This window comes from Astyanax mexicanus, chromosome 13 (genome assembly GCF_023375975.1).
Source record: "Astyanax mexicanus isolate ESR-SI-001 chromosome 13, AstMex3_surface, whole genome shotgun sequence".
In the NCBI taxonomy this organism is placed as follows: domain Eukaryota; kingdom Metazoa; phylum Chordata; class Actinopteri; order Characiformes; family Acestrorhamphidae; genus Astyanax; species Astyanax mexicanus.
In genome coordinates this window covers 3574066-3592954 of record NC_064420.1, presented here as the reverse complement: position 1 = coordinate 3592954, position 18889 = coordinate 3574066, and the positions used below count along the sequence as shown (strand labels likewise).

At 39.0% G+C, this 18889-nt stretch overlaps 1 protein-coding gene across 1 annotated transcript in view; it reads right to left on the bottom strand.

Moving 5' to 3' along the window:
* LOC111194087 (uncharacterized) overlaps nucleotides 1–18889 on the bottom strand; it is a 60030-nt gene that overhangs the window by 10356 nt on the left and 30785 nt on the right. Inside the window, exons 10-14 of the mRNA XM_022677208.2 lie at nucleotides 18183–18273; nucleotides 14958–15044; nucleotides 6830–6982; nucleotides 1009–1138; nucleotides 838–870 (exon numbers count right to left, since the gene is read on the bottom strand). Of these exons, the coding sequence (XP_022532929.2) occupies nucleotides 838–870; nucleotides 1009–1138; nucleotides 6830–6982; nucleotides 14958–15044; nucleotides 18183–18273 (494 nt within the window). The remainder of the gene's footprint in view (nucleotides 1–837; nucleotides 871–1008; nucleotides 1139–6829; nucleotides 6983–14957; nucleotides 15045–18182; nucleotides 18274–18889) is intronic.

The window sequence follows — 18889 nt, the reverse complement described above, 5'->3', positions numbered from 1 at the left end:
GGTGAGAGATAGCAATGAGCATTTCAAGGGGAAGTAATAAAGTAATTGATAAGATGATAAAATAAAATATAATACTAAAATATAGATAGATGTGTTCTAAAACCTTTGACCGGTAGTGTGTATGTACATATAAAGTGGGGAAAATAATGTTGATTTTTTAAGTTTATCCTAAGATCGAAACTTTTAATTTTATTTTAAAAGAGAGAGAGAGAATATGAACATTAATAAAACTTCAGACACAAAAACATTAAATGATGGTTATAATTTAATCTATATTTTTGATTAGGTATGATATATATAATAAATGATATATATACAGTACCAGCCAAAAGTTTGGACCGTTTTTTCCTACATCCAGTCTATGAAGGAACACATAAACACTTGCTGGGCTATAATCTAGGGAGCTGTTAAGTATTGGTTTCTAAGGCTGGGAACTCTAATGAACTTATCCTGTGCAACTAAGAAACTCTTGCTCTTCCTTTCCTAGGGCGGTCCTGATGAGTGCCAGTTTCATCATAACATTTTTGATGATCTTTGCAACTCCACTTAAGGATACTTTTAAAGTTTTTAAAATGGTTCAGATTGACTGACTTTTATTTTTCCTAAAAGTATTGTTTTTTCACACATTAAGAGACAAGAAATTCAAATAATTATTAACTCTTGATAAGTTCAGCACAGGTGTTAACTAAAAGCCTGAATTCCAGATTGCAGACTCTACTGCATAAAACTGACTGAAACAGTTTTTCTTCATAGTTGTAGTGTGTCCAAAGTTTTGCTTGGTACTGTACATATTCGCATGTAATATTAAAAAGTATTACAAATGGAGTGAATACATACCATCCACTTCAGCTGTTAGGCCTTTAATTGAAGCTAAAGGGAGAAACCACAGAAAAAAACACTATTAAAAAAAACTATTTAAAAAATCAGCATTCAAACCTCAAAGCTCAAAACGCCACCATTTCCAATCTTCGCTTTTTTTTTTTCGATTGCAGTTTTTGATTAGTTTACCCCCTGGGACGGTCTCGAATTCCGCCAGCTCCCGGAAAAAAGTGGCCAAACGGGGCTCGTGCAACATGATCTGCTCCACAAGGGCGTGCATCAAGGTGAACTTCCTCTCGTTCCCACGCAGTTGCATGAGCTATCCGGAGAAGGAGAAGAGAAGGAGAAAAGGCCGTGAGTGATGAGGTGATGGGGAAGGCTTTCATGCACCTGCACTTCCACCTGAAGAAAAAAAAAGAAAAGAGGGAACAAAAAAGCAAGCACAAGCAAGACACACACTATACACACCTAACACAGCACTCCTATCAGGGCTGAGAGCACCTGATATGAGCACAATCGTAAACAAACTGTTGTGTGTGTGTATATTCATGTTGAGTGAGTGAGACAGTAAAAAAAACCCAAGGCCAAGGAAAAAAAAAAAAAAAAAACGACTTATCTGAAAATTCACTGATGTGCTCTTTACTTACAGTCTGGCTAAAAATGGAACATTTCAGTGCCCTTGTGTTTGTACTGAAGCGTGCTTCCTTTGTGTAGGCAGGAAGCACAGCCTCTCCTTGACTTCCTACAGTAACTATTCACCACTGTACAGCAGCAGCAGAAGCAGCATTGCAGCAGAAGGCTGTAATACAGCGCGCCCCGGGCCCGGGCCTGGGTGGGTAGGTGGGCGGTGTGTTATGAATATGACAGCTCAAGGTAAGAAGGTTGGAGTGTGGTAGATCCCACCTGCTTTGACTCATCACATTTTGAACATGGAGCTTGTGGGAAAGACCAACAGAACTTTAAACTTGGAGGCAGAACCATTCAGATTGGGGAGGGAATGGGGGAGGGACCAAAAGAACATCTAAACCAGAGGCAGGACCAATAAGAACCTAAATTTGGGAACTTTCAATTCAGAAGCACACCCAATTAGAACCGTCATTGGTGCTAAGGAAAGGGACCAAAAGAACTTCAAACTCAGAGGCAGAACCAATCAGAATCTCCATTTTAACTGTTAGGAGGGACCAATAGAACTTAAACTCAAAGGTACAAATCAATCAGAATCTTTACTCGAGCTTGGGGGAAGGATTAATATAACTTCGAATTCAGAGGCAGAACCAATCAGAATCACCATTAAAGCTTGGGGGAGTAATCAACAGAACTTTAAACTCAGAGGTAGAACCAATCAGAATTTTCATTAGAGCTGTGATGAGGGACCAATAGAGCTTTAAACTCAGTGGCAGAACCCATTAGAATCCCCATTTGAAATTGGAGGAAGGACCAATAGATCTCAGAGGTACAAACCAATCAGATTCTTCACTGGAGGGTGAGGAAGGACCAAAATAACTTCAAACTCAGAGGCAGAACCAATCACAATCTCCGTTTAAGATTGGGGAGGAATCCATAGAACTTAAAACTCAGTGGCAGAACCAATCAGAATTTTCATTTCAGCTTGGAGGAGGGACCAATAAAACTTCAACCTCAGCTGAAGAACCAATCAGATTCTTTATTGGAGATTGAGGAAGGACTATTAGAGCTTCAAACTCAAAGGCAGAGCCAATCAGAATCTCCATTTTAATTATGAGGAGGGACCAAAAGAACATCTAATTCAGTGGCAGAACCAATCAGAATCTCCACTGGATCTTGGGACAGGGAGCAAAAGAACTTCAAACTCAGAGGCAGAACCAATTAGAATCACCATTTGAGATTGGGGGAGGAATCAATAGAACTTTAAACTCAAATGAAGAACCAATCAGAATCTTTACTGAAGATTGGGGGAAAGACTATTAGAGCTTCTAACTCAAAGGCGTAACCAATCAGAATCTCTATTTCAACTTGGGGGAGGAATCAATAGAACTTCAAACTCAGAGGCAGAACCAATCAGAATCTCCATTTGAGATTGGGGGGAAGGGTTTAAAATTCAATAAACAAATGTTACAATGCATTATAACACCCTTAATAATGAAAAAGTCACGTTAAACTTGACATTATTTTCAGATTTATTTATTTCCAATTTACATTCATTCTGCAACAACTTTTACCTTTTCCTGTATCTAGAAATAAAATAATCATTGTTTTCTTCTTTACACAATCTAAAATACCATTTTATCCAATGTAAACCATCCCTATTTGAATCAATACAAAACTAAAACAACCAATGTGCTACTGATCTACCATGACTACTGTAATTAAACTAAATTAAACTAAATTAAATGCTTTTGTCTACTCTTCAGTTTTTACTGTTTAATAATAGAGCTGTATGTGCTGCTGTCTCCTCACACACAGCTTTAATTGAAGCACAGTGGAGGCTCGGCTAATCCTGGGATGTTTCTGGGCTGTGTTGTTTACCAATTTAAAGCCCGAAGCCGATCCCAGAGGGCCGGTTCACTATCACAGCGGCTGGCAGTTTGCTCCACTCTGACTCTCTGACACTTTGCCCAGAAGCAGAAGCAACAGCAGCACAGTCGGGTCGTACAGACTGGTTCACTGGTTCTCAACTTGGGCATTGTTTACAGAAATATGGGAAAGATACACTGCAGGAATTCACTAGTGTACACAATTAAAATGCATCTGTTTATGGTGATCAGATCAAGTTTGGATTGGCGTAGATGTAGACACTCATAGGTGGGAGGTGGGAATCTCAGGGCATCTCATGATATCATATCACAAGATCTTGCCTACGATAACGACGATATAACGATACTGTGATTCTGCAATAATTAAAATACAAACGCAAAACAAATTTCAATTCATTTGATTATTACGCCATGTGAAGTAATGAATCAGTAACTTTAGTAAGTCTTAGTGAAAGTGCCTTTCCTGAAGTGCCAACATTTTCTGTGGCTACCATTATTTTCCAGAACTTCCTTAAACTCTCCTGGGCGTTGAGTTTACCAGAGCTTCACAGGTTGCCACTGGAATGCTTTTTTTCACTCCTCCATGACGTCATCATGGAGCTGGAGGATATTCCAGACTTTGCGCTCCTCCATCTTCTGCTTGAGGATGTCACAAAGATGTTCTATTGGGTTTAGTTCTGAAGACATGTTTGGCCAGTCCATCACCTTTCTTGTGCACACACTTCAGAAGAGGCTACCTTCTAGGTTGTGGCAGCCATGTAGACCAATTGGCGGCGTATGGTCTGAGCACCTCTTCAATCTCTGCAGCAATGCTGACAGCACTCCTGCCCTTATCTTTTAAAAACAGCATGCACTCAGCTTCTGTGGACGACCAATGGGAGGTCTGTTCTGAGTAGACCCTGCTCTTTTAAAACGCTGGATGATCTTTTCCACTGTGCTGCAGCTCAGTTTCAAGGTGTTGGCAATCTTCTTCTTGTAGCCTTGGCTGTCTTCATGTAGCACAAAAAATCATCTTTCAAGATCCTCAGAGAGTTCTTTGACATGAGGCGCCATGTTGCAACTTTTAGTGACCAGTATGAGAGAGTGTGAGAGCTGTAGTACAAAATTGAACACACCTGCTCCCTTTGCACACCTTAGACCTGGTATCACATTTTTGACATTTAGGGGTGTAGTCTCTTAGGGGTGTACTCACGTTTAGACATTAATGGCTGTATATTAAGTTATTTTGAGGGAGGAATAAAATTAAACTGTTATATAAGCTGCACACAGAGTAGTTTTCATTGCGTCAAAGTGTCATTTTTTCAGTGTTTCCCATAAAAAGATATACTTAAATATCTGCACACATGTGAGGGGTGTCCTGTGTGATACACTGTATGGTATATCAAAAAGAGTGACATTTTTTTTTGGGTGGTTTATTTAATCAGAAACAGGCTTACTAACTTGTTAATGTTATCTAAAAAAAAATCACCCAGCTACTCCAGCTTTAACTGGACTAATCAACTCAGTTGATTAGTGTTTTTTTTTCTTTTTTTTCAGAATGCCTGTTGAACAGAACAACTTAATAGTGCTGCAAAGTTCTCGTAGCGTCCTAGCTAACGGCAGAGCAGATGGAGCAGACTCTGTTGGCTCATTAGCCGGGAAGGAAGTCTTCTCACATCTGGGGCAAGTGCCCTTAAATCTTACCGCCGAGGGAGCCGGATTTGCAGAGCGCCGGCCGATAAAAATCAATACAAATTACAGCTGCGGCGCTAACGACTCAGCCAGGCCTGAAATAATTCCAAAACAAATGCACACGGCCGGGCTAGCGTGAAACTAATGAAGGTAGAGGGAGGGTGCAGAGGGGGTGCTGGTGGCTAACAAGCTCCCTCATCCTTTACCTCCTAAAGAAGAAGAGAGGAGGAGAAAAAAAAAAACGAGACTGTGAAAGTGACCTATCTGAGTTCAGAATGGTTTGTGAGCACACTGCTTAAAGCCTCAGTTTGCAGGGAGGGGTTTAGAGACGGAGAGCAAGGGGGCGTGTCATTCCCAGAACACCTTATAAGAAAACAATGAAGACTATTGAAGAAAACAAGAGGAAAACAAAGGGCTCTATTGCACTCTATTGTAGAACATGCACAAGGCGTGTTTCGCAATGTTCTTTGCTATCTTACACCCCATCAACAGTCTATTTTCACAGTCTATGTGCCAACGCTGTTAAAATAGCGTGGCATTTGAGTTTAGGAATAAATCTGGAAGTGAGGTGTGTTCAGATATTTCCAGAATTTCTGGTATGTTGCTACAGTCTTTGGTGGTGGAAAACACAGGAGCTCCACTGACTGATTAAAACCCTGACAACAGTCAACAGTCAAGAGTCTATTCCTATAAGTTCATTTACTGCAGAGCACAAACCCGACTTTTAACTCAGCAATAAACAGAATAAAGAGTAAAATAACATTGTTGTCCCCTAAATGAGCTGCTGGTGTATCTTCACAGCGTGAACGTGCAGGTCAGTATGCTCTGCTAAGACGCACAAAACGATGCGCTGTCAAGATACGAACACGCCAAAGTCAGAGCTGACAAGTGACACACTGAGCGTGGTGGTTTATTTCACGTAATGCACAAAAAACAACCCATGATTAATAAAGTGAATTAGTTCATGCCTTTTGCATGTTTTGAGCCACGCAATGCATATTTTTTGCACACTTACGACCATTATCAAATACCAGTTACTTTGAAAAAGTAATTAGGTATAGTTAGTAGTTACTTCAGAGTTACTCCACTATAAAAGTAACTAGTTACCAGTAAAAGTAACTATTGTGTTACTTTTGTGTTACTCGCTCCCGTAAAAGTTAATTGAGCGGCAGTAACGGGGTGTGGGAAATGGTAAAAAAAAAGTAACGGCATAAGTAACTCCGTTTATTTCAACGCCGTTACTCCCATCACTGTCAAAGACACACAGAAACACTCTAAATCATGCTGCACTAAAAAAGAGCCCAAAAACTGCAGACTTTAAGGCCTTGACATTTTAGTGAAAATTAGTATTAAACAGTATTACGTGTTAAACAAACCATATACGAATATTTATATCTGTTTGGTGTTCAGAAACTTTGGGTTAAGTCGACTCAGTCAGTTCAGACTTTGGATTGAGGGGAATTAAAATATGGACGGCAAAACGGATAAACACTTTAGATATGAGTAGCGATTTCAGATAATATATCTGTATGTAAAATCGTGATTAAAACTGCATTAAAACTGTAATTCAAATTAAGCGAATTAACCGTTAAAAAACGCCCAGCACTAGTTCACAGACAGAATTAGAATTAGAGTGAGTCAGACAGCACACATGAGAAAGAGAGAAAGACCAGGAGAGAGTTAGAGAGTGTGAGTGTGTGTACCACCCAGTGAGCCAGTGAACAGAGATAGCCGGCATTTTCCCTGTATGCCAATGAGCAGTCTTATTAGCCTCTGGTCCGCTCGGCTCCTCCCGGAGGTCACCGGCAGGTGGAGAGAGGTCTTACCTTAGTTAGAGATGAGAGACGGAATCCCTTGGCCTTTTCCTTGCCGGCGTGCTGGTTGAGGTAATTGCCGATGGTCAGGAGGTACTCCAGCACGCAGACGAACGCTTCACAGCCCCACAGCTGCTGGCACATGTGGATCTTCTGGCTAATCAGCTGCGAGACAAACAGAAAGGCCAGAACATGTCACCTCCCTCGCACGCAGGTGCCAAAACCGGCCCGGCCGCACTGCACTGATTTCTCACGAGCGCCGCCGTTAATGACGGCCCTCGTTCCGCGGCGCACACGCGGTTAATGAACAATCAGATCCAGGCTTCGGTAATGTAGGGAAACAGAGCGAGCTTTCCACAGAGATGCGCAGCGACTCAGGCCTTCAGCTGGGATCGCAGTTAATTCATTAAATTAAAAGTTTGCAAATATTAGTTTAATAAAAGTTTCAATTCTGTAACAAGATCAAGATCATGCTTTATTACTTTTTTACTCTATGGTGTTTATTTTCTCCTGCTCTCTCTCTTTCTCTCGCTCTCTCTCTCTCTCTTCCCTAAGCGAGAGCACAAGCAAATTCCTACCACAAAAACCTGCAGACTGGGACCACCCTCCAACCAAACCTGTAATATCCATTACCTCTAATTAATTACTCCAAATTAGACACACCAGCCTGTTTAGCATTCATATTAATTCCACAAGTAACGAGCTGATTTCTCTCCTGAGGACGAGCTCCTGCAAACAGGCTGCGCTGTGCTAAACCTGCACTGCTGCTCAGAGACGAAGCTGCTGATGCTGCTGAGGATGATGATGATGCTGCTGTCACCAGAACTCAGAAAGAGCTTCAGAAGGATCTAAATGCAGGTTTAGATGAATTTTCTCTAAAAGTTATTTTATTTGGATTTTATTATGTACTTTTTACTGATTCTCCACAAGTTAGAAAGTTATAATCTGGACGTTTTCACAAATTTGGACTTTAAAATTTAGGATTTTCCAGACTTCAGACTTTTTCCACATATTTTGAGTTTTAAGACCAACGTGGACTTTTATGACTAAGTTTAATTATCATAAAATAATGTTTTTTAATGTTTTTTACCACACATTTAAACTTATAATTGCACCTTTTTAGACCAACATTTATTTTATTTTATTAATTTTTTTATCCAACAAATTTCAGAATTAATAATTTGGACTTTTGTAATTGTCATAAAATATAATTTTTCTGCAAACTTGGGATTTTTCATTTGGAATACTTTTCACAAATTTCTGACGTCATAATTTTAACATTTTTTTTTACAAATTTGGACATTTTGACAAAAAAAAATTACACTTTGTGTCAAGGTGTTCAGGAGCAAGGAAGAATGTGCAGTATTTATTGGAAAGACATAAAAATAAACAAACTAACTAGAACTTAGTAAACAAAAGGAACACAGAGTGCATAAGAAAATCACAAGCAACCTGAACTGACCTATAAATGTACAAGACAAGACAACCAAACACCACAAAGGCTTTAAATACACAAAAAGGTCAAAATATGCTCAAAATATTGCAATGCACACTATAACATTATGGGTGACAAACCAGAGTTCAAAAGAGGACAAATTGTTGGTGCACGTCTTGCTGCTGGAGCATCTGTGACCAAGACAGCAAGTCTTTGTGATGCATCAAGAGCCACGGTATCCAGGGTAATATCAGAAAACCACAAAGAAGGACCAACCACATCCAACAGGATTAACTGTGGATGCTGTAAGAGGAAGCTGTCTGAAAGGGATGTTTTTCGGGTGGTAACCCGGATTGTATCCAAAAAAAAACATAAAACCACGGCTGATCAAATCACGACAGAATTCAATGTGCACCTCAACTCTCCTGTTTCCACCAGAACTGTCCGTCACCACAATAAATTATTGTGCTCTAAAAGCAAGTGTTTCAGTTCTAGTTGTCCAACCCCTGTAAATATTTCCCTCTTGAGGACGGGCTGATGCTAACAGGTGTGCCTGTGCTAAAAGAAAGTGCAGAGCTGCTCAGAGATGCTGCTGCTGCTGCTGCTGTTCATTGGTGATGCTGTTTGGGTCGGTGTTTATCAGTGGGTTTAGTGTCCTCTATGCTGAGGACACAAAGCAGTGAGATACACACACACACACACACACACACAAATACAGCACAATGTGAGCTACAATCACAATGCCCCAGAGACGCAGCATCTGGCTACCAGCTCAGTGTGTGTCCTTCGGCCTTGTGCTCGGCACCTGCCTCACCCTGGAGACCCTCACTCCATCTGGAACATTCTCACAACTTCCTCCCACCAGCTGAGGCAGAGAGGACTGCGAGGACAGTAATACATGAAATAAGCCAATTTCAATCAGCAGGCCTGAAGCTCCTACATCAAAAACTGCATAACATCAAACTTATGTACACATAAATACGAGGATAATATAGAACAGCACAAGCGTGAGTCTAAGGATACAGTGCAAAACTAACGACCCACACCAGACTTCTTCTTTAAAAATAATGTATATAGTATTTTTTTAGCTCTAAAAGTAACTTTTTTGGACTTTTTACCATTAAATTTGACTTTTCTGATAAGTTTAGATTTTATCATTTGGAGTTGTTCCACAATGTCGGGCTTCATCTGTCACACCTGGTGCCAAAGTTGCCGAATGTGTCTACCTGCAATCTCCCAGCTCTGGACTCCATTGCCCAGAATGCACCACTCACTGACAGACACCCCCAAGACCACAATCACCTGAGTATTAATTTCACCTGTTTCATGCACTTTATTGTACATACTCCTGTACTTCCCTCACTTCCTGTCGAGTATTTGATTGGTTAATTGGGTACAGAATCAATCCTTTTCACATATTTAAACTTTATAACCTTTTCATAAATTTTGCACACACTTTGCACACAAGACTTCTTTAGAATTTTTTTCACACATTTTACTTTTTCCCATAAAATTTGACTTTTTTATATACATTTGGAGTTTTTCCACAATGTTGGGCTTTATCTGTCACACCTGGTGCCGAAGGTGTCTACCAGCGATCTCCCAGCTCTGGACTCCATTGACCACAATGCACCACTCGCTCACTCACTCACTCACATGACACCTCCCAGATGACAATCACCTGAGTATTAATTTCACCTGTTTCATGCACTATACTATGTACACCTCTGCATCTCACACACTCAAATACCCACCGAATATTTGATTGGTTCATTCGTCATTACAAAGTGGTTCTCTTGCCCAAGTTATGTTCATTTCTGTGTATATATAGCTTTTCTGTATATATATCTCTGATTTTGCCTTGCCCTTTGATACTGACTCAATCTTTGCCACAATACTTCTTCTTCAGAAATAACTACACTCAAAAATGTTAATTTTTCCTATTAAATGTGACTCTTTTGACGAATTTAGATTTGATCATTTGGAGTTTTTCGACAATGATGGGCTTTATCTGTCACACCTGGTGCCAACCAGCGATCTTCCAGCTCTGGACTTCCCAGAATGCACCACTCGCTGACATTACTCACTCACTCACTCACTCACTCACTTACATCTCACACACTCAAATACCCACCGAATATTTGATTGGTTCCTCCGTCATTACAAAGTTGTTCTCTTGCCCATGTTATGTTTATTTCTGTGTATATTTTCTATATATGACACATATCTTGCTTATATGTCTCTTGCCTACATATTCGACATTTGGTCTTGATCCTTCCTGTTTTTTACTACTTAATTCTGGATTAACCATTTTTAATAAAGACTTATATCATTATTTGGACTGTCTTCATAAATGTATTTTAGCACAAATTTGTAAGGACCCTTAAAACTTATTTAAAAAATATTTTCCACACATTTGAACTTCATAATTTTTACTTTGCAATTTGGAATTTTTTCCACATTTTTGCAAGGGGATATTGGCTTTTTTATAGTTGGTTCTATTTGTGTATAAAATACTTTTTCTTTAATATTCATTCTTAGCAAACTAGGACAAGAACCAGAATACAAACCTGTTGTTAAGGATATAAACTTATCATATACTCTTAATAAATGAGCCTCATTTTAAAGTGGTAGCCTGAATTATAGTACTATTGTTAATATTACTATTATTATTTATTGTGAGGTGAATCCACAGCTCATCATCACGTTGTTCCTATATTTCATATTTCATATCCCTGCTCCACGTCTCCCTCTCCTTCATTTGATTTCATTTCACTCATCAGCTCTTAAGCACAGCAGAGCTCTGCTCTCCTGAACTCCAGCACCTCTGGGGCCGAAGCTTCTCCTCCTGCTGCTGAGACACAGCAGGTCACACCTGGAGAGCTCTCCACCTTCCCCCAGCTGAGCCGGCCCTATTTTCCAGCCTAGCGCCCTGCCCGTCAGATGGCGGGTAAATCCACCTTAATGTTGTGGGCTTAAAAAGTCTAGCATGTCAGACAATCCTGCGGATTTGGAGTCAGCGGTGGAGATAGAAGCCTGGGCTATATCTTGTTTACGGCACGGTGCTTTCTGCAGAGGGCCAGGCTGCGCTCTGCCTGCGTTCTAACAAACTACTTTTCAATTGTGCAATTTCCAGATTTACATTGTAGTGCTGGACGATACGATATATTTCTTAATTAATATATGATCATCACACACTGGCACTGCAAGGTTACAGTAGCAGATTACAATAATGTTCTGCTATGTCTTAAATAGTAACTACACTGTAATACATGTTTTTTTACAGTAATAGCTGAAATATGTTGCTCTGTAATATTTTTGAAAACAGATGGATGACACTGTGTGCTGGTTAGATAGTGCTGCTGCCACTGCTGCTGCCACTACTGCCAATGCTGCTGCCACTACTGTCAATCCCTGAGGCTAGAGTGTAAGCCCTCGAATGGCTGAAAACTGCTGAGTTGAGTGCATTTCCCCCACTGTGCTGTGCATCCCCTCAGACCACAACCTCAGATAAATCCCTCCTGTTACACATGATGCTCAACACCTTTCCCAGACCAAACAGCAAACCTCTGGAATATAATCAAGAGGAAGATGGATGATCACAAGCCATCAAACCACCAAACTGAACTGCTTGAATTTTTGCACCAGGAGTAAAAAGCAGCATAAAGTCATCCAAAAGCAGTGTGTAAGACTGGTGGAGGAGAACATGATGCCAAAATGCATGAAAAAAACTTTGATTAAAAACCACCAGGGTTATTCCACCAAATATTGATTTCTGAACTCTTAAAACATTATAAATATTTTTTTGCATTATTTGAAGTTTGAAAGCGCTGCATCTTGTTTGCCAAGTTAACGCTCTAAATGGCAATATTTTTATTTGTAGTTTGGGAGAAATGTTGTCCGTAGTATAGAATAAAATATAAACAAAACAAATTCCAGAGTTTTATATACATATCATCTGTTTGGTTATATACTTTCATACTGAGCATTATTTCATTTTAACAGTTGAGCTAACTTTGTTCTGGGGTTTCTTTTTCTATCTGATTTTTTTTTTTTTTTTTTTTGGTTTTCTAACTGTGATTTAGTTGATGATTTAAGATTTAGCTTTGTCCATGTCTGTTTTGTTCAATAAATATATACATAAATATACACTAATCAAGCTAAAAAAATCTCCTTTCACTTTCTTTTTGTTCTTCAATGCTTGGCATGGCAGTGATCAGTATGTTAGTATGTGTTGTGTTAGTTGTGCTGAGTGGATCAGACACAGCAGTGCTGCTGGAGTTTTTAAACACCTCCTTTTAAAACTGCTGGACTAAGAGTAATCCACTAACAGCATCCTGTGTTTAGCTAGCGTAACGACATCAAAAGCTGCACTTTTATCCTATGAAAAGTGTTTTAAGAGCAGCGACATCATCCCCATTCAGTAAACAAAGTATGCACTTGGAAAAGCCTGAGAAAGACCAACAGCCACAATAGAGTGTCAAACAAAGGGTAACTTCCGAAAACAACTGGGAAATTGAGGAGGAATTGGAGGCAGAAACTTTTCTCTTTGTCTCCGCTCAGCAAGAAAAGGCTATCAAACTGCTTATGGTGCCATTCTTCCCCCCCCCTGGCCCTGCCTTACCTTTCTCCCCGCAATAAAAGACCTGAAGGGCTCCTGAAGAGATTGGCCATTAGGAAAGAAAAAAAAAAGACTCACCCGGCTCTAAGTGCAGATTCTTTAGGAGCAGAGCCACTACATATTAATGCGTGGACTCTTTTTTCCCCTCCCACAAATCCATTTTGCTTATTTCTCCAGGAGCCTGCTGTCCGTCGGAATTATCTTTTGCATTAGTGAATGAGCTTTTTATCCTTTCTCTTTCTCAGGGAGTTTTTTCTTTTTTCCTTTTTTTTTTTCCCCAGGAAGCAACTTTCGTAAGGCCTTCTCAGTCCAGCGCCGGTTTCCTCTTCGCATAAGATTGTTTTTTTCCAAGAACAAACTTTTCAATTTCGTGTTATGAGTCCGCTGTCAATCATAATCACCAATGCAATGCACAGTTAACTACAAATCAAGTGCATGTGCACACACACACACACACATATATCCACACACACATACACACTCACTCACTCACTCGCACATCACTTGGTATTCAGACACATGCATACACTCTCGCTCTCTGCTATTTTGCCGTAATAATGCATAATAATCTTTGCATCCTTGGTCCTTCTCTACAATAGAGCACTTTCCTCTGAAAGAAAAGTCCAGTCTGAAGGTCTATTTACACTGAATACATTTTTTTTTTATTATTTTTATTATTATTCATACAGTTTTTTTAACGTAGTGGAACCTGCACATGCAAGTCAGAACATTTATTTTTTCCTTTTTTAAAAAACCTGACCTGGAATCTGACCTGCTCGTTCACGCTGTGAAGATGCACGTAAAAATGTATGTAATATTAATAAGAATATTAAACTTTTTTCCCCTTAGACTCCAGCTCCCAGCATGCACCCTCACCGTAACTCTGACACACAACCAATCACGTGACGCAACAGCGCTCTCACTCGCCCAGCTACTGATTGCTCACTCCTGTTATACTGTGTTTATTTACATTATCTCTAATTTCCGTCCTGTTCCTGCAGAGTATTGCACCTAGATATCTACCTATCTCTCGTGTAATGCATGATTCCTTTTGTTTTTGACTTTCTTTTAGATTTTACTTTACCTACAAAGTACAGCAGCTATAAATAGAAGTGATTATATCTAATAGTAGCGTGGAGAACAGTGAGTGATGATTAAACACAGTGAGTGTTTAAAAGCTTCAGCAGCACTGCTGCTGTATCTGATCCATAATAATAATAATAATAAAACAATAATAAATCTGTGGTGGTTTTCTATCCTGTGGGTTCTGAGTATTGAAGAATAGAGTAAAAGGAGGATAATAATAAAGGATGCAGAGAAAGAAACAAACCCTCGAAAACTCCTGAGGCGAAATTCGTGAAGAGAAGTTCTATTCTCATTTCTTTATTTCAGCACCGCTATTCTACTCATAAATTTACCTCAGTAGTGCAATTCAAGTAATATTTGAGTGGAGTGAAATCTACCCATAGAAAAGCAGTCAGTCTTTTAGTAAACGTTAGCTAAAAGTTAGCTAATTTTCTATCCTGTGGGTTCTGAGTATTGAAGAATAGAGTAAAAGGAGGATAATAATAAAGGATGCAGAGAAACAGATACAAGACTACAGTCTGTGATTATTAAAGAACTACAAAGTGAATCTATATGATCAGTGGAGCTGAAAAAAGAAAAAGAAAAGAAAAATGGGTGTAGAAAGATGATCATAATGTGGTATTATACATTATACATAATGTTATGCTTGATCAGTGCATAGCATCCACTGATTTTTTTTTTCTTTTTGGTTTTGGGAATATTTCTAATATCTATAAAAATAGTTTTAATAGTTAATAGTTTTAATATAAAGCTGTTTATATTATCTGCAGCACTGCTGTATATAAAATAGTGTGTTCAGGTTTACATTAGCTGGGTTTATAATATAGTGTCTCGATCTGGTTAGTAGGACAGATGGAGAGAAGGCATTTCTTCATATTCAGTTTCATCCCTAACTAACAGAAAGATTTAGAGTAGCCTGTCACTCAGAGATGAGTCTAGAGAGGAGAGAGTGAGCAACAGAGAGAGAGAGAGAAAAAGAGAGAGAGAGAGACACTGACCGGTTTCAGATCGTCCATACTGATGGGCAGTTCTCTGAGGGTCAGCAGCAGGTCCAGCTGGGTGCTCAGGTACGGGATATTACACAGCTGAGAAGAAAGTGACACACAGTAAACACAACCTGTCAAACATCTCTATTATTCCCTGTCTATCTTCTACCTCCACTCTTTTCTCTCTCTCTCTCTCTCATTTTTATCAAACTTATAGAACCTGCATTATTCCAAAAGGGTATGGACAACTCATCCAGGAGGTCACAAAATGTCCCAGAACAACATTTAAAAAACTGCAGGTCTCTCAAGTTGTACTTGTCTGACTGCATTGTACCATGTGTAAAGTTTGGTAGAGGGGGGATAATGCTGTGTGGTTGTTTTCCAGGTATTGTGCTCTGCCCCTTAGTTCCAGTGAAATGAACTGTTAATGCTTCAGCCAGGTTGCCTGATGTAGAGTGATTCCTCCCTTGCCGCTTGAAACCACAGCATCTAACGCTTTGACTGCGTTTGGTGATGAAACGACGTTTGGTAACACAGAACTAATGTAGAAACTAAATACACATGTGAATAGAGATCCAGATATTTTTTTTACTATTTACTACATAATTCCATATGTGCCCATTTACGGTTTTCATGTGTTTAATATTACTTTACAATATAAAAAAATACAACCTCAAAAATGCAAAGAAAACAAGTTCATATTCATAAAGTTTCAAGAGTTCAGAAATAATCAATATTTGGTGGAATAAACATGTTTTTAATCACAGTTTTTAATCATGCATCTTGGCATCATGTTCTTCTCCTCCACCAGTCTTACACACTGCTTTTGGATAACTTTATGCTGCTTTACTCCTGGTGCAAAAATTCAAGCAGTTCAGTTTGGTGGTTTGATGGCTTTTGACCATCCATCTTCCTCTTGATTATATTCCAGAGGTTTTTAATTTGGTAAAATCAAAGAAACTCAGCTACCATCTCTCTTTTTTCCCCTGTTTTTATGTCTTTCACTCACCTAGACTAAATTGTATAGCAGAGATACTGTATTCTACAGAATACCTTAAAACACTGTAATAATTAGAAAAGATACAGACAGACCATGAACTTCACAAACAGACAAACGATCAGCAAATGATCATTTACGTAACTTTAGTTCACTCAGTTTCAACTTTTTTGTTGTTTTTTTCTTATTTCCACTGTTTTTACAATACATTTAAGACACCTTAGGTCATGATTTTTAATGCACACTATATTGTTTCAGGATTTATTGCAAGTAAGGTATTATTTCTTTTTTCTACATAAAAACATCATTCACATTAATGTGATTTCTTTAGAAGCTCAAGGTATTTAAGGATGCTGGTTACTTTTACCATATAAACATAGAGCAATATACATATATACTATAAAGTATATATTATACATGTACTGTTTAAAGTGTATCTGATTCATAAAGTGTGGAGAAAAAAATGAAAACTCTAATTTTTGCAAAATAATACACAAGCCAGTGTCTCATAATGCATAATGACTGAGTGTAATATTGAGATCATGCCACCGTTATTACTCATTATCATATTTATTGCCTGCAGTTAGTGGTTGGCCATTCGCCCATCACATTTGCTTATTTTGCCCCTTCCTGCCAATGTCATTGTTGTTCTTGGCCGTGTCGGGTGACTCTGAGTCAGAACATGACCTTCTATCAGCAGGGCTCTGTAGCACAGCTGACCCTGTGAACTGATCCCGCCTATCAAAAACCTACAGAATGACTTTGGTATATTGTACAACTGTGTTAATATACTGATAATCAAATTACTTCATGCAGTGGCTCTCGACCAATCATACTGCGAGATAACTGTAAAAAACTTAAGTCAAAGTAAAAATATGATTTTTTAGAACTATAATCAGTTTGTCTCGTTTTGAAATTATAGCAAGAACATCAGAAAACCGTAATGTTTAATAGCTTGGGGTCACCATAGCAACCACTTAGTAACACTATAACAACCATTCATTAAGAACACAGCAACTCGCAATCTCAGCACTGCTATTTTAACCATAAATTTACCTCGGTACTGCAATTTTAAGCAGCTAGTCTTTTAGTAATCAAGTCAGCCAGGTTCTAAAGACTGATGTTTCTTTCTTATCATTCTGTATGATATAGATAACCCTGTAAAAAGGAAGTATACTGAAGAGCAATTAATATTTGGTGGAATAACCCTGGTTTTTAATCAAAGTTTTCATGCATCTTGGCATCATGTTCTCCTCCTCCACCAGTCTTACACACTGCTTTTGGATAACTTTATGCTGCTTTACTACTGGTGCAGAAATTCAAGCAGTTTTGCTTGGTTTGATGGCTTGTGATCATCCATCTTCCTCTTGATTACCGTGATTGATACAATCCGGGTTAGCACCCGAACATCCCTTTCAGACAGCTTCCTCTTATAGCTTCCACAGTTAATCCTGTTGGATGTGGTTGGTCCTTCTTGGTGGTTAATGCTGACATTACCCTGGATACCGTGGCTCTTGATGCATCACTAAGACTTCCTGTCTTGGTCACAGATGCACCAGCAAGATGTGCACCAACAATTTGTCCTCTGGTTTTGAACTCTGATATGTCACCCATAATGTTATAGTGTGCATTGCAATATTTTGAGTAAAACTGTGCTCTTACCCTGCTTATTGAACCTCCTTCACACTCTGCTCTTACTGGTCCAATTTAGCCATGAAACCTTCAATACTAAAATGACAGGTGTTTCAGATTCATTGTGCAACCCCTGTAGGTGTTTTATTCACTGTATACAGAGTGTGTACTGTAGAGCTTCCTTTCAGTGATGATTAAGTTCATCTCAGGCCACAACCAGCAAGAGGCAAAAGCCACAGAATACAACTGGGACAGGTGTCACTGTTTTCTGAGCTGAGGGGCTGTAAAGACAAGGTGCTGGATAACGCCTGAAGCACTTCCAGCTGCTGCCCAGTCTGCCCGCTCAGCGTGGGCCTGGGATACTGAGTTAATGGGCATCTGACACATGTGATACTGTGGGTGAAAGATGAGGCTGTTTGTTACGAAACCCCTAAATATATACATAGCGAAACAGAAGGTGAATAAAATACTGCTGATACACATGTCTCACTGAAATACTGCATGTGTGAGTAAATATATATATATATTTATTTAACATGTCTCTTTCACACCATGGCCTTATGTGATTCACAGTCCTGAGATATAAATATTTACCCAGCATTCCTTACCTCCATCATGTATTGATCAACGATGTGCAGTTCATTCACGTCTCCTTTATAGGACTTATACATCTCTATGTCATCAGCCGTCGGCACATACCTGATAAAAAAAAAAGACAAAAACAAAAACATATATTTAAGTATATTATATGACTCATATATGATATCATAACACTGATATGATAGGGCCCTATTTTTCAGAAACAAACCCTCGAAAACTTCCGAGGCGAAATTCGTGAAGAGAAGTTCTATTCTCATTTCTTTATTTCAGCACCGCTATTCTACTCATAAATTTACCTCAGTAGTGCAATTCAAGTAATATTTGAGTGGAGTGAAATCTACCCATAGAAAAGCAGTCAGTCTTTTAGTAAACGTTAGCTAAAAGTTAGCTAATGCTAAAGTTTACTAGTTAAGCTTACTATCCCAGTCCTGTACAGCTATATTTTCAGCTGGAAAGCAGCCAGGTTGTGAAGACTGTTACCGAGCTTGATAATTCATGCTGGTACATAATTTACATCCTGGAGGGTCATTCCAGTAAATTTCCCCAGCTCAAATGGTAAAAAAAAATTGCAAAAATCACGGACATAGCGTTAGCATGTGAACTTGCTAGGTTGAAAAACTTGGAAGGTTTTACAGGCATCCAAACTGACACGCCAAGAGCAAAGCTATGGGATTATTTAAACATGGCCTTTAAAAAGGGTATGTATGCTAAGGCT